General features: G+C 48.8%; 1 protein-coding gene across 2 annotated transcripts; it reads right to left on the bottom strand.

Moving 5' to 3' along the window:
• Positions 1–10,022: 10,022 nt before the first annotated feature.
• On the bottom strand, positions 10,023–24,170 carry LOC129343453 (CYFIP-related Rac1 interactor A-like). Of its 2 annotated transcripts, none has more exons than XM_054999651.1 (10): positions 24,101–24,170; positions 19,592–19,713; positions 18,743–18,848; positions 17,893–18,029; positions 17,465–17,542; positions 17,197–17,313; positions 16,792–16,871; positions 15,210–15,336; positions 12,737–12,807; positions 10,023–10,086 (listed from the first exon to the last, which is right to left on the bottom strand). In XM_054999651.1, exons 1-10 carry the CDS (start codon positions 24,168–24,170, stop codon positions 10,023–10,025), a joined length of 972 nt encoding a protein of 323 aa, XP_054855626.1. The 2 variants fall into 2 exon arrangements, with proteins under 2 accessions (XP_054855626.1, XP_054855625.1); XM_054999650.1 differs by lacking the exon at positions 24,101–24,170 and adding an exon at positions 20,964–21,038.
• Positions 24,171–24,776: the final 606 nt, after the last annotated feature.

Here is a 24,776-nt window from a genome sequence, read left to right as displayed (position 1 = left end):
CCTCTTGGGTTTCTTGTTCCAAAAAGAACCTCTGCCTATGATGCGATTTCTCCTCAGTGGCTGTTTGTAGCTTTAAAAGCGTGAGACATTTTTGTGGCTGCCAGAAAATGGCTTGATGGGGTTGAGGCAGGAGAAGCGGCCACGGGGAAGCAGGCCCAGTTTCATGGAGGCATCTGCAAGGGTGGATGGAGGGGGCAGGGTGTGGGGCTGCCGCTGTTGCTCTACTGGAGAGAGTCAAAGTTGTAGCGATTTGCTGGGGGAGGGGCAGTTTGGGAAGCGTCAAGTGGTGTGGCAATCCAAAGTGGGGAAGGCAGACTTCTTGGTTGGGATTAAGGACCACAACTGGGCCTACATCGAGACTGTACGAGGGGGCCAGTTTTTAGGCCCTGGGATACTGTGCTTTTTTCCAATAATATTTTGCAGTTATTTGGATTATTTCTGTCCTGTTTTTTTTAAAATGGAACTCACCAGGAAGCTCAAGCTTAATAGAAAACAAACCTGAACAGGGGAAGTTGACTGGGTCCTGTTGGTAACAAGTGTGTGGGGGGGCTGCTGTTTGAATTTTGTAGCTCAGTCTTGAGCTGTCCCTTTCACAGAGAGACTTTGATTCTTGAGTATCCCCAAAGAGTAAACTGCATTACCCAACTTCCGTAGAGGGGCAGGGTCTCGTGTTTCAGCACCTATCTGACCAGGGGAGGGGTGGGATCTTCTATCATCTTGGCCTTGATCTTATACCCTAGCCAGTTAAGCCTGTTCCCTCCCTTCCTGGGAAAGGTAAGAACTAAAATACCTCTGAGCATGTACAGAGTGTTTCTCCCTCTCCTCAGAGCAGACAACAGCCTGTTCCTGCTCTTAGAATGTAGAAGCAGACCCTTTGGCTTAGGCTGCTAGACTTCTGAGAAGTTAGCACCAACACAAACCACCAATGGTTGTTGTGGGTTTTCCGGGCTGTATTGCCGTGGTCTTGGCATTGTAGTTCCTGACGTTTCGCCAGCAGCTGTGGCTGGCATCTTCAGAGGTGTAGCACCAAAAGACAGAGATCTCTGTGTCTGGACACTGAGAGATCTCTGTGTCTCTGTGTCTGGACACTGAGAGATCTCTGTCTTTTGGTGCTACACCTCTGAAGATGCCAGCCACAGCTGCTGGCGAAACGTCAGGAACTACAATGCCAAGACCACGGCAATACAGCCCGGAAAACCCACAACAACCATCGTTCTCCGGCTGTGAAAGCCTTCGACAATACAACAAACCACCAATATTTTTGTAAGTTTAAATTTAGGGTCTGCCTGTCAGGGAAAACATTCCACACACTTCCTAGTGCGCAGCTAGGAAGGCAGGTGTACCTAGAAAAGAAACTCTGTACTCTTAAGCAAGGAGCCAGCAGTGAAGCCCCTTTACCTCAGTGAGGGCCTGTGGGGTATAGTAGTGAGTGTCAGACTGGAAGCTGGGACAACCAGCTTCAGTATCTTGGCCTAACCTACCACTCACAGAGTTGTTATTGGGAGAGTAAGGCAGAGGAGGGAAGAATGATGTCATAACCAACTATGGCATCCTCCCAAGGGAGAAAAGCGGGATATAAATAAAAACGAATGGATAAAATAAGCACTGGCTGCCCCAGGGTTCCCTCACTGTCTTGTGGCCTGAAGTACAGTGTCATATCTAAATTGGAACAGTCTGGCTTCCCCTTCAGGTGCTCCCCCAGCCCCCTCCTTTTCATTGCCACAGGATGGTGTGTTGGCCGAGCTGCCAGTCAAGGGGATTTCACAAGGATCAGAGACAACCTGGAAACATAAGCTCTGATAGCTTGACATGGAGCCTCCACATTCAGAAGCAGTATTCTTCTGCTGAACAGAAGAATACGGAACAAATAAGTAGTCTCCATTGTCCCCTAACCGCATGGCTTGTTGGACTGCACAAGCAACCAGTTTTTCAGATTGCCAATGCAAAAGTACCCTCTGGGGCCAGACCTAGCTACTTGTGAGCCTCCAGAGGGCATTTAAGGAGACTGAGGACTGGGCGAGACAGATCTCTTTGGCCTGCTCAGCACAAAATGGCAGAGTCCAGTAGCACCTTTAAGACTAACCAACTTTATTGTAGCATAAGATTTCGAGAGCCACAGCTCTCAATGCACAGATGCATCTGACGAAGAGAGCTGTGGCTCTCAAAAGCTTATACTACAATAAAGTTGGTTAGTCATAAAGGTGCTATTAGACTCTTTGCTATTTTACTACTGCAGACTTAATGCGGCTAACTCCTCTGGATCTATGACAAAATGGCAGGGTTCCGATTCCCCTCGGCCCTGCTTCTCCCTGGAAAGGCACAGGGTGAACCAGAGAGGACAGGCAATCTCTCTGCCTTCCCCCAAAACATTGGTCTTGCATTCTCCCTTTTTCAGGCAGTTGTCATTTAGGAGACTATTGGGGTGGGGGAGAGACTAGGAATGCCACTTAGCTCCATCTGGCCATGGCTAATCCGCAGACAAATGCCAGCTCCCCATCTGTGCTTTCCAAGCACACTCACACGCAGCCATCCGCCACCAGCCACTTTTAGCTAACCGGCTTGGGCTAAAGACAAGGTCATTAATTACACTGGGATTAGACAATAGCGCAGGACCCTCCCTGTTCTGCTTGTATCTGCCCTCCCCTCCCCACACACATACCCTGGTCACCTTAACTGCAGTCTTTTTATTTAAAGGAAAAGATTAAAATGGAGAGGGGAGCACTTAATTAGAACCACAAGGTGCCGCCCCGGAATCCGTTTTGTGTGACAGTCTTAGATTTTATTTATTTATGGCCCTGTATAATGTCTCTGAGAATGTACATAGTGGCTTTTGCCTCACCTGCTGCCCGTTCTCAGCCAGCCTGTGTCTGATTTTAAAAAGAAGGGCTGTCAAGGTACCAGATCCAAATTCAAAGGTAGGTTTGAGATGAGACATTGTAAAACTGATGATGTCGGTGGGGGGAGAGTGATGGGGGCTGGGCTCCCAAAACTTGTCTCCAGGTGGTTGGGTTGTGTCCAGCAAATCCAAGCTGAAGGCCTGCAGGAGAAGAGTTTTGGAGTGTCTTTGGTATCACCCCATAGCTGAGGATATCACCAAGACTGCTTCCATGCCATGCAACTCTCAGGCATTTCCAGGGGCAACCAAGTGCCCACATGATAGCTTCCCCCGCACTTCCCTCCGCGCTCTGGCCTGTCCATGTCCCCACACAACCACAAATCTTTTTAAAAATTCAGTAATTGCTATTGCACTATAGTAGAATACCATCATAATGTAAAGCCAGAATCTAGTCCCTGCTCAAAATTCTCATGCAACAAAAAGATGCAGAGATTTTTAAAAATGGGAATTCAAAGTAGCAGATAAAATATAGCAGTAGTCTTTTAGAACATCAATGTAGTGTAAAGATGAAACAATCACCATGTTTTTGAAAAGCCCTGTGGGGTGGTGGCCGGGGGGTGCAGTGGTGTCAATGTGAGTGTGACCATCAAAAGTGCATACCTTCCCCTCCACAGAGTTTGTAAAGATGCTTGGACTGATCTTTCAAAAAACATATCAAACCAGATGTGGGAAAGATTGCATTAAAGCAGGGGGAAACTTTGGAAGTGGGATGCTCAAGAAACAAATAGATGCCATGAAAGCAACCCAAGTCCCAAAAAAACAAATGCAGTATCAGTTGGAGAGTGAATGAATATCCATGCAGTCCAACTGACTGTTTTCAAACGGACAAGCTCCGGTTCTGCAGAGTGGAATCAGTTCCCTGTTGGCCCAGAAGAGCAGGAGGAAGTTGCTGTGTCAAAGGAGGAACTAGGAGCAAGCCTTCAAGTGCCCTGTCTCTCTTCTTGCTCCCTCCCCTCAATGCTGCTGCCCAGAGAGTAGAAGCAACAAGCCTACACCGAGAGGGAGAAAGGAGAGCCAGAGGCTTTGCAAGGAAACACTTGAGCCAATCCCAGTGAACAGATACGTCCAGGAGGAAGTTTCTGAGGCTTTAATAATTAAAGGGAGAGAAGAATGTCCCGACTCGCTGCAGCTTTTCTTGGATGTTGCCAGAAGGACTCCTCCTAATTCTGCGAAATGTGTTCTGCAACAAATTAAGAACATAAGACTTGCCTGATTGGATTAGACCCAGGTGCCTCTAGTCCCAGCATCCTGTTCCCATCGAGGTCTAATCAGATGCTTCCAGAAGGCCCACAAACACGACAGGGCCAGCCTTTTACATGGCTAGAGAGAAACTTCTGGTGTTCAAAGATATACCACCTTTCAGCATAGGGGTTCCATTTACTTCTTATGGGCCACAGAGAGACCTGTCACCTGTCCCACAACTGGAAAAGGCTAGGAATGTGAGGATAGAGGGGAGAGGCAATTAAAAAGGAGAGTTCATTTCAGTGGGTCTTGGATGGAAGAATTCCCCAGTGGACTGAGGAGGGAGGTGCCATTTGGTGGCAGGGGAGAGAACGTTGGCGCACTCAGAGGAAGATGTAAAAGAGGGCTCATCTGCCAGACTTCTCCAGGTGCCTGCAAGTTATCAGCATAGGCATCGTTCCAAACTGCAACTGCTGTTTAAATACACAGGAACCAAGTGCCAAACAGAATCACAAGGGCCGCTACAGAGGCAGCCCGCGGCTAGAATCTCAGTGAAGGAGGAGCAGGTGGAAGTCGCACCTTCCAACAGTGTGGAATCTGTCTCCAATACAGCCAAGCTCCGAGGGGCTTTGTTGTGAGTGAGACTTTCCATCCTGGAACCAACTTCCTTGCCGCACCTCTTTCCTTGTGCTCAGAGATGGGAACGTCTCTTCCATCCCAAGCACTTTTGTGCTCACCTTAAGAGACAGATGTGCTGGTGGCAGCGGCAACACCCAGTAGCTGCACCTACTGCAGAGATACCTGGCCTACTTTGGCATTAAACCTGCTTAGTTCTGGGCTAAATGGGGCCAAATCAAACTCCCCCCCCCCCATTCTTGTTCCTCTTACATCTCAAGCTAAGGGCCCAGATCAACAAATTAAAAGAAAAACCCTAAACTGTTGCAGCTTGTAGAATTCCCATTCTGAGTTGCAGCTTGTAGAATTCCTGTATTGCAGACCAGTGTTGCCCTGTGGTCTGTTCCTTTACCTTAATAACCAAATGTGGATTTCCTACTCATCAATTTTGCTTGTTGTTATGGGGACTATAAACAAAAGAATGTGTTATTCTGTCTTAAATGCCTTAACCTCCATTAGAGTTTTTTAAATTATTTAAAAACCCCATCATGGCAGCAGGCAGGCAGATGTGTGGAGGGGGGATCCAGGCAATGTAAGCCCACCTAGCATGGCTCCACTTGTGTTTGTGGAGCCCTGCCTTGTGATTTGCACAGCCTGGATTTGATTGTCCCTGTTAGGTCACCTTGGGAGGTGGTTTCCAGACAGACGGATGCTTGCTAGCCATCTTTGCTCCTTGCAGTGACCTTTTTGGAATGGCTTCTACATTTTGAATGAAAATGAGTTCAGACTTACAATTTTGCTCTTCCAGAACACTTTATGGACAGAGCTCTTGACAGCCTACCAATACTTCTCCTCAGGTGGCAATCTTACGCAAGATAGCTGGTGTAGCATTCATTGCAAAGAGGCAGGGAAATCCCTGGATGGAGTCTCACATCTGCCATGTCCTCCTGCCATGGACCGAAAAAAGCCTCTCTCCCTCAGCCCCAGTATGGGGGTAATAATACTGGCATACTGTACAGAGCTGATGCTAACCAGGCAATGATTGAAAGTGAAATATAAATAGTTATTAGTATCAAGGTCATTGTTATGCTGGAGCCCAACTCAAGGAGCCTGCACCTTTGATGCTATGTTTCTTCAGCAGCCGATAGATTCCACCAAAGGTGTGTCTGTTCTTCATGCAAAGCACTTGTAGTTGGCAGCAAAGGCAGAGAGTCCCGCTGGGTTTGTATATATGTGGAGCATTTCAAGGCACTCCCTGGTACCTGGCTCCAGGCCCAGCCGAACAGCCGTTGAGTAAACTGCAGGCTCCTTTCCACTCCCCAACACCTGCCGTTCGCTTCCACCCCCTTGGCTCAGCTTCTACTTTCCCCAGCAGAGAAAGAAAAGGGCCCCATGCAAATTTCCCCCTTCTGTTTTCTCTCCATCCCATGGGGAACATGCTGATCTCTTGCTGGCCCCTAACTTTCTCCAATAGTGTCCTAATTGTGTGTGCAACCATGTGGGACTCTAGGGGCATCCACACTGTTAGGAGCAGGGCTTTGTTTCAGGGGGAATGCGAGGGAACGGAGTTCCGGAACCTCTTGAAAATGGTCACATGGCTGGTGGCCCCGCCCCCTGATCTCCAGACAGAGGGGAGTTTAGATTGCCCTCCGTGCCGCTGGAGCTGCACGGAGGGCGATCTAAACTCCCCTCTGTCTGGAGATCAGGGGGCGGGGCCACCAGCCATGTGACCATTTTCTCTGAGGTCAACCCACTGAGTTCCACCACTTTTCCCAGAAAAAAAAGCCCTGGTTAGGAGCATCACTGAAGCACTGTGAGATCGGAGAGGGCCTTGCAAGATGGTAGGTGAGGTGATGCTGCACTGGTGTCCACCAATGGATCTGTGTGTGCTCTGCTCCTTCCTTCTGTTGCTAGTTGCTGAGTTCCCCTTTCAGCCTCTCTTCCTGTTTCTTGGCCACGTCCTTCACAGAATGGGACTTCAGGAAGAAAGGAACGATCCTCAGCTGATGCTTGGTTACAGGTTTTTCCTGGCATCCCACCAAGTGTCTTGCAATTCAGTGTGGTGTAGTATTGTGTAGCGGTTACAGTGTTGGACAAAGATCTGGGAGAACCAGGTTCAAATCTCCACTCTACCATGGATGCTTGTTGGGTGACCTGTAGCTAGGCACACACTCCCAGGGTGGTTGTGAAGATAAAACAGAGGAGAGGAAAATCATGTAAGCCATCTTGGGGCAAAAGGTGGGTTCCAAATTAAATAAATAAATAAACCCTAGCTCTTTAGCTGAAAGTTTTCAATGGGCTGATTTCTAAACGTAGCCTACGAGGACACTTTCCTTCTAACTCCAGGTTGAGTTAAAGAAAGAGAAATGCACTCAGCGTATGTTCAGGGTCTCCTTTTCATTAACTTGGATGGATCGAAATGGTCCTGTTCGGGGTGTAATTGGTGAATGAATCTGTCATTGGAGAAGAGGCTGGCCTCTATAAGTCTCCCATTCTGATGTCGTATTCTAGGGCTAAGCCACAGTGTCCTTTTCTTCATGTTTTGGTCCTGAGCCCTATAATTAAAACTGGTTCAGGGGCCTGCCCCAATCTTGATCACTTTTTGACTACAGTTAACTGCCTACAGTAGCGGTCAGACAGTAGGTTCTGATCAACCGCAATTCAGGGAAATGCATCTTGGGCGGGAAAGTCTTGACGGTTTGGCGGCAAAATCCACAAAAGGTATTTACACACACAATGAAAAGCTTCTTGGAATTTGGACTTCTGCCCTGCAGTTAGTGGGAGAGAGAAAGTGGCAGTTAGGATAGGAGCCGCCCACCTGGGGACTGTGCTGTGGTGTGGGAGAATGCTTAGATCCCAAGGCAAGAAGTCTTGGACAATGATACCCTCAGGTTTGGAAATCCTTTGCATTCTTTGGCCAACTCATCACTCTGTGTGAGTGGGGGGGGGGGTGATTCCAAAGCAAGGCATTTTGCAAAGCCTGGCCTCGTGTGGCCTCTGACGTCGGCTGCCATCTATGGTTGTCAGTGGTGCTCTCAGTCCGGGGTAGGGGGGAAAGCGTGTTTTCACATGTGAGACTTAACAGCAGTTGGTACTTAAGCCGATGCATGATGTGAACCACAAAGCGGCACCCAAGAGGATGCAACATTTGAGTTCGCCTCTACATTCCCTTCTGTGTCATCAGGGCTGATTCCAGGTTTTGGGGGTGTCTGGGAAGAGAGTACTCAGACCTCCTGCCCTGTGCCCACTACTAGGATCCCCTTTTTGTCTTCCCATCCACATGCCCCTGGTGCATCCTTCCGTTGCCCACTCACAAGCTCTCCCAACAGCTGCAGTCACAGCTGCCCACATGGTCTGCACACCCTTTCTCCAATGGTGCTGGGTGGAGGGTGCAGTTAGGAGTGCCGTGGCCACCAGGAATACTGATGCTTTGTGCACCACCCACATGCCCTGCACCACCAGTGCTAGTAGGCAGCTCATGCAGCTGGGAGAAGAGGTGTGAATTGGCTGTAAGAGATCAGGCGATTTTGGAGTCCAGGAAGGAACTTGCAGAGGTTTTGTTCCTGTGTGACGATGGTCTCTGGAGTGATGGCTGCATAATGGACGGTCTCTGTGTTAGAATTCTCTTCTGCTGTCTTGCTTCTGCTGGTCCCACCAAAGGCTTCCTGCTGATGTTGCCCGGAACGCTGGGATGTTTTTGTGCAGGAGATCAGAGGGCAGCAGCCACCCATTCAGGTAAGGGAGCGCCACTCAGAGGCACTTTGTGGTCTCCAAGAGCCACCTACCAGTCAAGAAAAGCAGTGCAGGCGGAAGGCAGCCTGTACAATTCAGCAGTTAGCAGCTTTGCTGTACCCTGGAAACTGACAGCAAGTAAAAGCCCTGGATCCAGAGAAGGTGGCTTGCTCTATTAAAATCACCAGGGCCGTGACTAATGTGCCACACTTATTTCAACAGAACAAAACTAGGGTTGGGAAATTGCTGGAGATTTGGGGTGGAGCCAAGGGAGGGGAGAGACCTCAGCGGAGAGTACGCCACAGATTTCACCCTCCAATGTAGCTGATTGCCACATTGCTGTCATCTGGAGATCAGCTGCACTTCCAGGAGAGCTCCAGGCCCCACCTGGAGGCTGGCAACAGTAAAATTTGAGAACCAAAAGATTGTCACTATTTCATGAATGAAACCTTCAGAGTCAAGCAGCCCTGTCTATACTGTATCAATCAAATGTTTCTGCAGCCTGAGTTTGATAACTCTTTCTGCGCTACATTCAGGCTAGTTCACACAGAGAATAAACCTAAACCTACTTGGAAGTAAGTCCCATTTTATTTAATGAGGCTTAATCCCAGGAACATATTCTTAACATTGCAGCCGTAATCACTTTACAAGCATGCAGAACATGAAATAATCATGGGAAAAGGGTCCCCTGAGTATACGCAGAGTGTCAACACAGCAGAACAGACAACCAGGGCAGTCTCTTGCAACAGATTGGGGTGGGTTTTTCCGCCCCCCGTCTCATTTTATTTGACACAAAAAATGTACAAAATAACGGGTGAGTGATTTTAATTGTTTATATTAAAAAATCTAAAAGGTGTGACTGAGCCATTTTGAATGGAATCAGTGCTGAAGGTTTTAACGATGATGCCCCTTCACCGTCCCTCAATTCTCCTGGACCTCTCAGTCAACAGTCACTTTCCAGACATTATTTACATCTCAGGCAGGAAGAAGCCTCTTACTAATTTCTCACATCATCCTCGGCCCGCCCCCCCCCCCCAGATCCCAGCCACTTCCCTGGACCACCTCTGGAGTCCAGCCAAGCCCAGGACACCACTACAACCACTGCCCTGTCTCAAGGTGCCTCTTGACCGTTCCGCAAGGGGTCAACCTCTCTCCAGAGTGGGACAAACTCTGTCCTTCTTCCCTTCTGAAGCTGGTCAGACTCTGGCAACTTGTCGAGGTTGAGAAGTGGACAGGTCGTAACAAGGCGGATGGGATTGGACAAAGAAAGGCCAGGAGCGCCAAGGGGACAGGAGAGAGTCACTCTTCGGTCAGTGTTCAACACCTAGCATCGCAGGACGGTGGAACAAGCTGGTGTTGCGTTGACAGGATTCTCTGTCATTATTTTATATCTGTATATATTTTTATTTATATATATTTAAAATCTTCCCCTCCTCCCCAACTTTTTTCTTTTCTTTTTTTTCTTACAAAATGAAGAATATGGTGGCCAATGGTTATTTATAGCAACATGTCAACATTAAAACTTCGGCTGAAGGTTTCCTGGAGTGATTCTCCTCTGGGCCAGTGGTGAATGGTTCCCCTTGACCCTGGGAGGCATTCATTGCAGCAAGGCCCGGATCTGCTTGGATGTGGTGTCATCGTTGAGGTGTCGAGTGGTGTACCTAGGAAGAAGCAGGGCTGTGGTGAAGGAATGCTCATCAAGCCCAGGACCATGGCACTGGTGAACTCCCTCCCACATGAAGGAATATGGGTCGGGGGGATTGGTGTTTGGGGATGTTTGAGAAGGACCTGGGCAGGGAGAGATGAAGGGTAGCAAAATGAAGGTAGCAGGAGACAGTTAGTGGCCAGAGGAGGAGATACATTTCTCTCAAATGGCTAGAAGGAATTGGAACTCCAAGATGTAGCTGGGAACCCAAATGGAAACTCCATTCGACATCATCTTTTCCCCCCATCCAGACAAGAATGGAGTGACATTTCTCCTACCCTATAAATTCAAGACCTGACCTGGCTGGGCCAGACTAGTTCAGTTTCATCAAATCTCAGAAACTAAACAGGCTTGGCCCTGGTGAATACTTGGATGGGAGATCACCAAAGAAGTCCAGGGTTGCTATGGAGTGGCAGGCAATGGCAAACCACCTGTCTTCATCTCTTGCCTTGAAAATCCTATGGAGTTGCCATAAGTCAGGTGTGACTTGACAACAGTTGTCACCATCATAGACTGGAAGGAACTCTGCATGAGAAGTGATAATTTGGAGGCAGAAGATGCAATAGATCCTTCCTTCCACCTCCCAAATCCTGAATACTCTTAACAAGAGCCACAAGCCACATGAAGCTCTTCAGCACACATCTGAGGGCCAAGCTACAAGTGACAAATGACACTTGCCTAGCAAGTGAACAGACTCACGTGTATTCCTCCCTGTTCACTTGCCATTCACTTGCTCTCCCCTTGATCAAGTGGAGCGCAAGTGAATGGCAAGTGAACAGGCTGGAATATACGTGAGTCTGTTCACTTGCCAGGCAAGTGTTATTCGTCACTTGTAGCTTGGCCCTCAGCGAAGCTAAGAGGTGCTGAGCAAGCCCATAATCACACTCAGCTGCAGAAAAACATCTTGGTAGACCACATTCATCTGTCCTCTGCCACGTTCAGAAATGTCTGAAACCCATGGCTTTATCTGCCTTGTGGGAGGCCCAGTCACGCGCTGGTCCTCAGAGGTCTGTGATCCTCTTAATGCATTGCCCATCCTGCAGGCCTCTGGCTAAGAACAGAGGTCTGGTGGGGGTGAGGTGGTGCAGATGAGTAATGTTCGGATTGCAGGTTCCCTGGAACTGCTAGTTTTGAGTTGGGAAGATGCAACTGAAGCTCTCGGTGCAGGGAAGAACATTGGAGACCAGGGACTAATGCCAGCTCCTGCCCTGCCTGAGCAATTCTGGAAAGGCATATCAACCTGCATTTTTAGGACGGCACATCAAGGGGAGGGGTTGGGGCTCAGTGGAAGAGCCTCTGCTTTGGCTGCAGAAAGTCTCAGGTTCAATTCCCAGCATCTCTAGGTAAAAAGGACCAGGCAGTAGGTGATGTGAAAGCCTCTACCAGAGACCCTGGAGAGTCATGGCCAGTTTGGGTATAGATATCCAACCGATGGTTGGATTCAATATAAGGCAGCTTCATGTGTGTTGTGTGTGTGTGTGTGTGTGTGTGAGAGAGAGAGTGAGAGAGAGAGAGTGAACTTTTCTTCCTCATCTGTTAAATGGACAAGAACAGGGAGCTACCTCATAAGGTGGTTGTGAAGTCAACATACAGAGAAATTCTTTTTACTATACCAGATTAATGGGCTACCTAACACAGGCTGTGACTCCTGGCATATGTCCATCCTAAGATCACCTTCTGAACTCCTAGTAATGGCACATTTTAGAGCTATTCTCTCCATACGCAGTTGCAGATTCTCGACAGACGTCGTTCCGTTCTACTCAGGAGTCAAATCAGAACTCCCTGCCATTTCCCACCACTGAAAGTACCATGGCTTGGCCAACTCCTGGCCAAACTGCTGAAAAGGGGTTCTTCAGTGCTTCCCTGATTCCCAGGGTGGTTGGACAGCACATTATGCAGCTTCCTTTTCATAACTAAGGATAGGTCTTGTTCTGATCATGTTTGGGTGGGAGAACTTCCTGGAAACTGAAGCTTGTCACCTTCAGCTCTAGGACTGCGGGAAGGTGGGACATATGTACACAGGAATGAATGCATGCACTAATCTATGTGCCATTCTGAGTGTAAGGCTGGAAGTCTCAGGCAACAGCAGTGGAATGCCTTTTATTAAGAAGAACATCAAGCACAACCGACGCATGGCGATCCAACCATAGGTTTTTCAAGGCAAGAGATGAATAGAGGTGGTTTGTTGTTGCCTTCCTTCACATAGCAATCCCATCATGGTGTAGTGGTTAGAATGTCAGAATAGGATCAGGGAGACCCAGGTTCGAATCCCCATTCTGCCATGAAAGTTAACTAGGTGACCTTGGGCCAATCTCAGCCTAACGTATCTTACAGGCTGTGAGAATAAAATGGAGAAGAGACAAATGATGAAAGCTGCTTTGGATCCCCATTGAGGAGAAAGGCGTGGGGTATAAACAAAGTGAATAAATCTGGTGTCTCCCATTTAAGTACTGACTGTGACTGACCCTGCTTAGCTCCAGAGCCCTGACATGCTCCTGGACAAACTGGACCCCCTAAAGCATCACACAGCAGAGTGAATTTTAGCATTTCCTTGAATTCTTTTGCCTTCCAAGGTGCTCTCAAATAAGCCTCTTGGGTGACCTTACCTCAGTGCATTGAGGAGTCCCTCTGTGCTATTGGAAGGCTGGTCCTTCAAGACCTTGATGCATCCTTTCATCTTGGAGCATTAAAACAAATGGCAACATGGTTAGGCAGTGGTCAATGAGCAGGTAAAATGCAATCAAGTAGGCTGCTGTGGCAGGAAGTGCTTTTGTAAGAGAGACCGCTTGTCTCCCTATGCTCCGCCACAGCAGCTTCATTCATCTGTACAGGGCTTTCTGGAGGGGCAACTCTGCAAATGGGCAAAACCAACAGCTGCCCGCACATGTGCATTCTCTGTTGTGGCGCCCGCCTTATGGAATGGCCTGGCTGAGGTCAGGAAGGCTCCCATTCTTCTGGCTTTCTTCAGACTATGCAAAACTGAATTGTTCAGGAGGGCTTTTTTACACAGGCTGTACTGTACCAAAATGGTTCAGTGAGATGCTTTGGAAAAGGGATCAGGACTGTGGACTATGCTAATATGTACTGACTGTTGCTGTAACCTATCGCACTGTTTACGGGATGTTCCAGTTGTAATTCATATTGACTTATACTATGTAAACTACCTTGAGTCTCACTGAGAAAGGCAGACTGGAAATAATGGGGTGGAGAGTGCCCTCAAGTCACAGCTGACTTATGGCAACCCCTGGTGGGGTTTTCATGGCAAGAGACTAACAGAGGTGGTTTGCCATTGCCTGCCTCTGCAACCCTGGTTTTTGTTGGAGGTCTCCCATCCAATTACTAAGGCCGACCTTGCTTAGCGTCTGAGATCTGACAAGATCAGGCCCACCTGGGCTATCCAGGTCAGGGCTGTAAATAACGTAAACGATAAATAAATATGATAGTAAAATAAAAACACTTTTTGTCCTCTTTAGCCCCTTCTCAGAGCATATGAATATATACAAGGCAGTGAGCAACATGGGAAGCCACATGTCAAAATGTGAGCCGCCACAACCTCCTCCGATTTGGGGCCGCTGCTGTGCACGTGTTTCCTCTTATCTTTCATACACCTCTTAAAGAAGTGCAGGATTTGTTGCCGGTTTGTGCAAAGCACCCACGTTCTTTGGAGTGTGCTGCTTCTGGGGACAGTGGCACAGCAAGATGGGTGGAAGCATATTTGAACAAGCATTCTGAGGTTTAGTGTGGGAGACAATGGCAAGTTTGAACAGTGGAAAACGAGAGTGTCTTTTCTGAAAGTGCTCTGGGATTGCTCCACAATTTCCAACCCAAAGAAGCCAGACTGGCCTTGGAAGATTAGGAGGATTTTGACACAACAGCCCAGAGGCTGAGTTAAACAAGTACTGATGTAGGTGAAAGAAGAAGCACTCGCCAAGAATGAGGTAACAGAGAACTCCCATCCTGACTGGAGCCCATTTTAGCTCCTGGAAACCAATGATAGAGGGACTCCTTGATCAAATGACTGCAATGTAAATGTATTTATTTGTGTCATTTATAGTCTTCCTTTCTCATTGAGACCCAAGGTGGATTATATAGTGTGAGATTAGTACAGTCAATATCAAGGACATTTCAATAAACAATGCCATAGGGTAAATAATGCAGACATAGCATTAGCAGGAATCCAGTACAGAGTTGAAGAAATGCTGAAACAGAGCATAAGAAATCCTAGGACTGACACTGGACAACATAGAACTACCCAGTAGGGTCATACTTGAAGCACAGGTAGCACATAGGAGCGCATACTTAAAGCAACAGATAGGATATAAGGCAACATAGTGGTGAAGTCTATAGTCACCAACTCATTTGTGAAGCATCTCTTTGAGGCCACCTCCCTACAATACAGCCCTTCTATCTGAGTAAAAGCTCCTTTTGAATAATTCAGTTTTTCATCTTTTGCGGAAAGCCAGGCAATCGGGGGCTCTCCTGACCTCATCCGACAGGCCGTTCCAGAGGGTAGGGGCCACCACAGAGAATGCACGCGTACAAGCAGCTGTTGATTTGGCCCATGGGCATGGTGGCACCTGCAGGAGACCCTGGTTCAGATGAGTGAAACTGCCATGGAGGAACATAGGGAGAAAGGCTGTCCCATAGGTATACCAGACCAAGGCCATGAAGAAACTTGTATGTGATAGCAAATACTCTGAACTGAGCACAGTAACTGATAGGTAGCCAATGGAGTGACTGCAGGATGGGAGTGATATTCATGCTCCTGCTTGTTCCTGATAACAGCCGAGCCGCAGAGTTTTTGAGCCAACTGTACACAAGCTGTATACCTATGCTAGATGGGAGATTTATGCATATGCTGGTAGAGCTTTCTCTGTGCAGAGCAAAGGACTTGTAGTTTGGAAGTGTCCAAAACACCAACACACACATCGTCATAAGTAAGTCACAAGATTCCCATTGGGGGCCAGGGGCAGGAGGGGAGGAATTTAAAAACATGCCAGGATGGCTCCTCTCCTCCCCTTTCTAGCTAATAAACGAGCACAGGATTGCTGCTTCTACGAAGACTGAAATGCCACTCACATCTATTTTGGAGGTCTTGGCAAAAGCCCCCACGGGATGGACATGGTCATAGAGAATGATGACCCCCACCATCACTCGCATGCAGAAGAGGAGGGTTTCCGTGTTGGTGAACCGGCTCCGATACTCCCTGTTGAAAGAAGAGATGAGGATCCAAGAAAGAGCTTTCTCCAATGTTTTCCCATTTGACTGGCCTGCCAAATCAAGGGCTGGATTCCCTTAGAACTAAGTCTGCACCCTTTTGCTGCTGTCCTTGCTAGCACCCAAACAACTCAAACCTCTCACAATCTGCCTAAATCCACACAGAGTCACAGAATCAGCATTGTTGTCAGACGGCCATCTAGCCTCTGCTTAAAAACCTCCAAAGAAAGCCACCACTTCCCAAGGAAGCCTGTTCCAATGAGCAACTACTCTCACCGTCCGGAAGGTCCTCCTAATGTTTAGCCAAAAATTCTTTTGGTTTAATTTTAACCCGTTGGTTCTGGTTCAGCCCTCTAGAGTAAGAGGAAGCTGACCTGATGCCTGCGACTAATGAGAAGCCCTCCTGTGAGTGCACAACCTCGGAATGCACCCCAGTCATCCAGAGCCCCCAAAGAATATACCTTTTCTCACAGAAACCCCCTAAAGTCAATGGGAGAGCCCAAGCTCCAGACACCTGGAGGTAAAAAGGAGCAGAACTTTTGCCATGGGTAGAACAGTCAGCTTCAGGTTGGGAAATTCTAGGGAGGAACCTGTGTGGGGCAGGGCTGAAGCTCAGCCAGTTATCATGCCATAGGGTCCACCCTTTGCAGTAGCCATTTTCCCCAGAGTAACTGATTTATGTTGATAGAAGATCAACTATAATTCTGGGAGATCTTCAGTCCCCACCTGGAGGTTGGCAATCATAGATGTAGGCTCCCTGGCCCACAGGACCAATTCCCTGGCAAGGTCCTTGTGATGTGAAGCCTAGCTGAGGCATTTTGTTTAAGGACAGTTCTTGGTGACTAATCTTGATTCCTTGTACTTATTTTGTACCATCTTGGAGTCTCTCTACACGAGACGCCTCAGTGCATGTTCGTCAAGTGTAGAGAGACGCATTGCTATCTGGAAATTGAAGTTTAAAAAGACAGTGCTGGCAGAGATCGCTCCTCAGAGGGTTTGTTAATTTCATCTTTGCCTCCCCAAAGGGTCTGTCAATTTCACCTCTCCAGTCTAAAACTGTGTGGGATCCAACCAGAGGGCAGCAAGGAATGGAAATGGGTTGGAGCTTTGTGAAGGGGCTGTGGAGAGGTTATAATAGGCTGAAGTTTCCCTTTTGGCATTTCACAGCCCCTTCACACAGCTCCGGTGTATAGCAAAACCTTTGCCCTGCCGCCAGCTTTGTCTTTGTAAACTTCCCTTCCCAACTAACATTGCATCTCCCGACACATGTCCTTCATGTGTCAGATGTCTTGTGTAGAGAGACCCTAGTTCAACAGGCATTTGATATGTATGGATTTTATTTTTGCCCACTGGGTGGTTTTACATCTTATTGTAAACCAACTGCAGATGACAACTGGGTCAAAAAGCAGGCTACATGCTTAGTTAATGAAAGCAAAGAACTCACGGAGTTTCCAGCATCACCCGGCAGACACAGGCCATGGTGCTTAAGCAATCGGTCGTGTCCTCTATGGGAAGAGTTTTGTTCTGAAATGAAGAAAAGGGCCAATACTGGCATTCCATTCCCTTTGTTCATCCTTCCCAGGATGACAGCAAGAGAGAGAGAGAGGCCTCATACCCGATGGGAGAAATGCCACTCAAATCTTTACACCAACAGATTAGCTTCTTTGGTGTGGGGGGGGGGGGAGTCTGCCCTCAGAGCTTGTCTATTACAAGCTACAAATATAAAACAGTGACAACCCAACCAGCCAAAGCACTCTGGGATTTGTAGTTCCTGAAGGCAAGAGACTTCTTTGGTTCTTTGTCATGGATATGACCTCTGCTCTTCCTATTCTGCAGAGATGTCACTTACCTCTGAAACAAACTTTGTTGTGGCATTGCTCAGAGTTTTCAGCATCGGGGTGGCTTCTGCATAAAACAGGGACATCCGGTTGGCCATTTCATTGTTCACTTCGCTCTCTGCATCTAACTGTGTGGCAGGAAAAGAGAAAAGGTGCTGATGGAGGGAGATGTTTCCGCTCACCGTTAACATCGATGGCTTCATTCTCTGATTTTCGTGCCCATGAGAGCTTCCCTATCCACACCATTCCAAATTCTGGGAAGGGCAGAAATGTGCTCACCTGCAAATTGTTGATTCGGTTTCGACTGATAGTTCTTCTGTAGTAGCTAAAGTCATTCTGGATGGCTGGATTGGTCATCTGGCATGCAGAAGGAGACAGGGGGGATTTTTAGATCTCTTGCAATGTGAAAGAGATTTCTTCTCTCCGGATGCAGGAGAAAACAAAGCAGGCTTTTCATAAGCTGAGTCCTTGCCTGTTCCAATAATTTAGAATGTGTTTTGTGTATGTGTGCATACACATGTGCATAGTATGCAGACTGTCCAATGTACACAACATCATTTGCATAAGCAAAATTCAGAGGCTGTTATAGCAGGAATATTGCACTTTATCCTGAGATGACATCCCCACTAGGTGACTACAGGCAAAGACCCCATCCTGTGGACAAAATCCTGCCTTTAGGGTGCTCTCCTGATCCACTTCAGAGGTACCTTGAGCTCATCGAAACTGAGAGTGAAGTGTAAGATTTCTGCAAACTGCTTGGCTAGGGCTTGTTCTCTCTCCAGGTGCTGAGTCGGCGCGTACGGCGGGCTGGTAAGGGCTTCCAGCAAACTCCGCAAAGCATTCTCTGGGAGAGAGGGGAGGCAGAAAGGGGCATGTCACACACAGCCTAGCAAAACATAGCATGGCAGATGATGGTGGAGTGTTCCCAATGTGAGAGGAGAGGATAAAAAAGGCAGAGAGGAGAACTGGGAGAGCCCACATCCCAGATCCCATTCTGCGATGAGGTAGCTCACAAATCAGGGGCTGGTGTGTGTGTGTTGGGTGGCAGCAGGGTTTGCTCATTTCTAAAGTCTAAGTCTGTGAATTAGGGTTGTCAGCTCCAAGTTGGGAAATTCATGGAGATTTTGGGGTGGAGCCTGGAGAGGGCAGGGTTTGGGGAGGAGAAGGGCCTAAGCGGGGTATAATGTCATAGAGTCTTCCCTCTAAACCAGCCATTTTCTAGAGGGGAACTGATCTCTGTGGCCTGGGGATCAGCTGTAATTCCAGGAGATCTCTAGTCACTACCAGGAGGTTGGCAAACCCTACTGTGAAAAGCCCATAAGTGAATGTAGGAGAAGGGCATCACCGGTTATCAAACAACGATACTGTTTTTCAGCATGCAATATATCAAGCAGGTTTTCAAATAAGCCAAAGTTCTGCTCCACCCTTGTCTTGACCCAAGATGGAAAAATGACTTTGAATGAACTGGGCAGCAACATACCATCTGTAGAGTGCTAAATGAGAGGAGGACTTTGGTCCTCTTCCTCCTCCCAATCCCAGTGCTAAGCCTATGCTTACCAAGTCTCAGGGAGAACTCATAAAATCGCTTCAGCTTTGCCACCAGAGGACAGACAGCATTCCATGCTTTCTCTTGCAGCTCCAAGTCACTGGGGTTTTGGATTGCCTGGAAGGAAGAGTCCAAGAGGTGAAATGCTTTCCCCCTGAAACACTGGCTTTCCATGTGCAAGGGATTATTTTACCTGTGGCACGCCAGGCTTTCTCAGGCCCAGCCTTAACACTGCCTGCCCGTCTCAAAGTCTTCTAATTCCCCCTGCAGTTTCCTCCTGGGTCCTAAGAGTACATGGTCTCAACAAGCTCCTTCACCTCAGCCCATGAGGGTCGATTTCAAGCCCCAGATTTCCCAGGAGCTCTGAACCATGCTGGCTCTGAACCATGCTGGTTCTGCCAGCCCACGTGGATCAATATTTGAATGTGTGGTTTGTGGATGGGTGACTGGTGCTCCAATCAAGAATGCCAGATTTAGTTAAGCCCAAACTAGCTCACATCATTCTCCTCCATTTTTCCCTCACAACAACCCTGTGAGGTAGATTAGACTGAGAGTATGTGACTAGCCCAAGGTTATTTTCTCCAGGGGAACTGAGCTTTGTTGCCTGGAGATGAGTTGTAATTCCAAGAGATTTCCAGCCACCATCTGGAGGCTGGCAACCTTATCACCCAGTGGGCTTCCAGGGCAGAGTGGGGAATCAAGACTGAGTTGCCCAGATCCCACTCCGGCCACTACATCACACTGGCTCTCCCCGTGGAAGATGAGAAGAAAGTATGGGATGAATCCAGCCAAGCCCTTTGTGGGCTAGCCTTGTGGGAACCAATCTTGTTTGAGAGTGGCAGGCCCTGCTCTGCGGGTACCTCTCTAATCTCTTGTCCGGCTCCTGTGTAGGACTGCAATTCCGCCAGGATCGTCTGGGCCTCTTCCAGGACTGCATTCACCTGGTTCCATACTGCTGTCTCGGCTTCCGTGGGCTGTGCATCTACATCCAAACCCACCCAGAAAGAGAGCATTCAGAAGACCCCATGCCCAGCAGGCTGGCCAACCTGGTTCTTATGCAGGGTGGACATGGGAAGTCTGTATGGCTTGCTGGGACAGGGGATATAGGGACAGGAAAGGTACTAAAAACATCCTCTTATGGACAGACACTCAGGGCTGGCTCAATTGCACAAGCAACCCAACATTCTCAGCGGTGTCCCGGGAGCAGCCATGTGTGTTCAGAGCTCTGCCCCTTCCCAGCCCTGGGTTCCTGAGACACACTGTTGGGGGAGGGGAAAGGTCTTGGGTTGCCCCTGAAGGGCCTGGCCAAGCCAGGCAGGAGCTGGGGGCTGCAAGAGAGAGGGTGGGCAACGCTTCTCTCTTGCAAGCCCTCGGGCCTGCCTTGAGCTCTTTGTTGCACAGGAGAAAAGTTAGAAAATAAAGATGCAGGACAAAGAAAATCAGAAGGATGAAAACCAAACCGAGACCAAGTCAATGGCAACGCTGGCAAGGAGATGCCCATCCCCAGCTAGCCAAGGGACCACTCACTCTTGAGAATCCCCTCTTCCCCGCTTCCCCCCCCCCTCCAACCTAGATCCTTCCCATCATGGTCCAGGTCTCCAGTGATTAAGGATGAGCACACCCTTCTGCTGACAGGCAGCTGAGCGACGGGAGCCGGTTCAGGGCTGTACTCACTCCGCAATCCAGGCACACAGAAGTGTCACCCCAGGCTGTCTCCTGCTTACAAAGAGGAGCCACTGGGTGCCCCTGGTGTCTTCCTGCACTGCCTGGATGCCCAGGAGCATGCTTCTTGGAGGCTGTCCAAGAGTTGCCTCTCCTGCAACACCTGGGAATAGCAGCTTTGCCCAGGGCCACAATCAGGACTGCTGACTAGAGAAGCTGGGGGACCTTCAGGGGGCTGAGCTGCAGCCTTGCTTCCTAAGCCCACCCTCCCGAGCCACTGGTACCAGGGCCCTAAGAAGCATTGCCAACTCTCCCAGCTGCCCACTCTGTCCTGCTCTTGCATCCTCTCCCTGCCAGGCAGCAGCACCTTCGACAGCGGCTTTGCTCTGCTCCCGCTGCACCAGGCCTTTCTGTGCTTCTCAGCCTCACCAGCCCTGTTTCCTGTACCTCTTTTTCCCCTCCCCACCCCAGATGACATGGGATGACATAAATCAACATTAAGAATGGATAAAACAAACAAACCAAATCATGAGTCAAAATAAAGGCAAAAAAAGAAAAATCCCTTCTCACGTTCAAAGTCAAGGAAAAAACTAGGGCCTTGGTCAAGCTCGTTATAAGTCAACACTTTAAGAAGGTTCCCCATGTGACACCTGCAAGAGAAGAGACAAGAGGGAGAAAAGCATGATGGGTAGTGGGAGGAAGGAGGAGGGGTCTGTGGGACAATGTCATTGAGGGAAGCACCCCCTGCTGCAGCGGCAGGAAGAGGCCTCCGGCAACCCCTCTTGGCCTCCATCCCCATAGTCATCTTGGAGACGAGAGGCAGTTCTGCATAGATCTTTTGTCAGCGCCCAATTGACAGTGACTTGGAGAGGAGTGGGCAATACTTCGTATTTGAGTAAAGCCCCAGGTACACCCTGCCTCTTCCTGCCCCTGCTTGGAGATGAGCATTGGCTGACGGGGAGGAAGATTAATGGTAAGGAACGGAGAAGGAAGAGAGTCGCTGTTCTCCGACAAGGTTTTGGGGAGCGCAAAAGATGCTTGTTCAGTGGGGACAGAGGCTGGCAAGTGGGAGATTGCCCCATGCAGGGCTTATTTCAACAGGATGGCTATCTGGAGACCATCTAATAGCATTTTACACACCAATGTTTGTGAAGGCATGTGCAGTATTTACAGGCATGGCTGGGGCAGTGGTTGTGCCGCCATGCAGGGATGCGGGAGCCCTTGCCTGGCCACTGTCACCTTTAGATTGGCCTTTGACTCTTTGGGAAGGGAGCGACAGAAGACGCTCTACCAGATGGAGAGACTAGAACAACTGACCTTGAATGGCTCAGTCACGATGTAAGAGAGTATCACGAGAAGATACAAACCCAAGAGAAATTCGTGAAACCTAACTAACAACAATAAACAACAATCATATGTTTCAATCACATGTAATTATTGTAAATATATCAATATATCAAGTGCTATAATTTAACAAACATTGTATGCTATATAATTCAAACCGCACAACAACCATTCAGCAGCGTCGAAATTCTACAGTACATTAATTTGTTAGGGGAGGTCACAGTTAAAGTGCTATGTGCTATGCCTTACTCATCCAAATTCCTAAAGTCCATATAAATATTTTCTTAAAGTGCAAGGTGCTAAGGCAAGGTGTAGTCCATTCAAGCACCCTGTGCCTCACAAATAGTTAATCCAGTAACAAACTGTTAGGACGCTGCCGAGGAGATTAGAAAGGGAAGGAGCAGTCCAACCACGAACAAGCCATCGACGGATGGACCGGTTCCTGAAAAAGCCATTTCGGATCTTCTTCAAAGATGGCAAGATGGTACCACAAAGGGTGCTGATGCTTTTCTTAATTGTTTCTTAACAGTATAATAATTCCATACATGCGTCAACCCCTCTCCTTCATGCACACCTTAATATTTAACTTTCGTGAAGGAGAGGGGTTGATGAATGAATGGACAATGTTTGTTAAATTATAGCACTTGATATATTGATATATTTACAATAATTACACGTGACTGAAACATATGATTGTTGTTTATTGTTGTTAGTTAGGTTTCACGAATTTCTCTTGGGCTTGAATGGCTCACAGCTGACTCAGGAGAGCTCCCCTTATTCCTCTATTGAACTTGAGGTGCAATGGACAGAGTGGCGCAATCAGACCCAACAGTGCCTCTTCAGCCATGCAATTCACTGGGGGGGATGGGGGGGGTTAGACAAATTGTACTCTGGCACTCTAATCTTCCCCCCACTGGGCTATCTGAAGGATAATTCCAAAGCAATTTATTCTATTTACTAGCAACAAAGCCTGTTGTGGGAAAAATACAATGGGCTCTACAAAAGAGATTTGGCAGGCCTTCGGAGGGCACTGCCGCCACACTGGGCCTCCCTGCCACCTCTGTGGCCCCTCAGAGGCCTGGCACAAGCCGGGTTGCCAGGCCCCTTACCATCCGGGTGAAAGACCTGGCACTCATCATTGGATTGTCCTCGCATACGCACAAAACACATGCACTCTCGGGCTATGCGATGATGTCAGTTCCAGGACGTGCCATCAATGCACAGGCCACGTGACACCCTGTGCCAAATAGGGCCGCTGTGGAGTGCAGGAGCACTGCCGGGACTCCACAGTCTGCGCTCCACAGCGGCCAGATTCAGGCCGAATCAGGTGGCTGTGGAGCCTGGGAGTGCTGCTAGGGGGGATGCAACTGGCCCTGGGGTGCTCCTGTGCTCTGCAGCGGGCTGAATCAGGCTGTTTCAGCCAAAATTGGCCTACTGCAGTGTGCAGGAATACGCTGCGCCACCAGGGAGCACACCTGGGAGGCGTGTTCTCTCACTTTGCCCCCCCCCCCGTCGGCCAGGTAAGCAGGGGATGGAAATTGGCCATTTCCCTCCCCCTGCACCATGGGAGGGGGAGTTCCAAGTTACACAGGTGAACTGAGCAGTCCCAGTTCACACCTCCCCTTCCTCATGAGGGCCCACATCACAGCATGTCATCATTTCCAGAGAGGGAGCAAATCCGTGTTCCTATCTGCTTCTGAGGACTCCAACGTGAATGCTGGCTCATCCTGTTTTCAGCACCAATTTGGACCTCCCAAAAGCAGAAGACCCAGAAATGGCGGCCACCACCCAGAGCTACTGAACCATTTAGTCTGCTAGCCAGTGGTACAGTTCAGGGGGCCAATGTGCCCGACAATTTTGAAGCGCTTTAAAGTCCTGATGCCCAGCCTCTGTAAGCCAGATGTATTTCCTGGACCATAATAGCTTACCCACCTCTGGCTTCAGGAGTGAATGGAGATTGATTTCAGGAGGAAATACTTGACTTAAAGGGGACAAAAGTGACTTTTTTAAACATTTGAGGGAACTGCCCTGTTGGAGATCTTCCTCTTCCTGGCCGGCAGAGGGCTGTGTCCTACTCAGCCAGATCTCTGAGGGAACTAGAAATCTCTTTGCTTTTTCCTTAAACTACAATTCCCAGGATTCTTTGGGGAAGCCCAGAAGCTACATTGGTATACCTTATAGGTACACTGTTGCTTTTTCTGGCTGCCACTGCTCAGCCCTTCCCAGAAAAGCAGGGTGGGGTTGACCCACTGTAATTCTACCTCAAATCATGTCCCCTCCCCCAGCCCCCACATTTGTGGAGAAGAGCGACTCAAGCTGCCAGCAGCCACAGAAATTTTCCCCATCCCACGCCTGGGACTTACTTTCAAAATCCAGGAAGAAATGGGGGCAGTTTTCTAAATCTTTGCCCAATACCTTTATCAGATTGCCCATGGCCAGTGGACCTGAGCGAGAAAAACAGAAGAGAATGGAAAAGAACAGCCGAAGAGCTGAGAAAGAGCAGCAGCAACCTCCACTCATGCCCCCCATCCCCTAGGGTTGTGAACTCTGGGTTAGGAAATTCCTGGAATTTGGAGGGGTGGGGGGTGAAGCCTGGGGAGTGCAGAGTTAGGGGAGGGGAAGGGTCTCAGCTGGGTATAATGCCATAATGCCCACCCCTCGATGATCTGGAGATCAGTTGGAATTCTGGGAGATGTCCAGCCACCAACTGGAGGTTGGCAACCCTATGTGGCCCTCTAGGGAATGTGTTCCTGGTCTGATGCAAAGCCTTCTCCTCCCCAAAGGCCACAGGCATCCACTGCCTCCCCCCCCACACACACACACTTCTTCCTGCTTTCGTCTCTGCTGGTTCTGGCACAAGGACAAGCCAAGCTAGCCACCAGTGTGCCACAGGAGGCAGAATGGGGGTATAGACTCCTGGGGCTGGCATTGCCCCAGGGAGCCAAGCCTGAGACATTGTACCTGACCTAAGATAACCTAGTTGCCTGTGTGTGCTCTTCAGTCTGAATGGGAAGAGGGGCCATGACGGAAGCTCCATGT

Source organism: Eublepharis macularius, chromosome 15 (genome assembly GCF_028583425.1).
Source record: "Eublepharis macularius isolate TG4126 chromosome 15, MPM_Emac_v1.0, whole genome shotgun sequence".
In the NCBI taxonomy this organism is placed as follows: domain Eukaryota; kingdom Metazoa; phylum Chordata; class Lepidosauria; order Squamata; family Eublepharidae; genus Eublepharis; species Eublepharis macularius.
The sequence above is the reverse complement of the archived record's forward strand: the minus strand, read 5'-3'. Positions and strand labels throughout refer to the sequence as shown.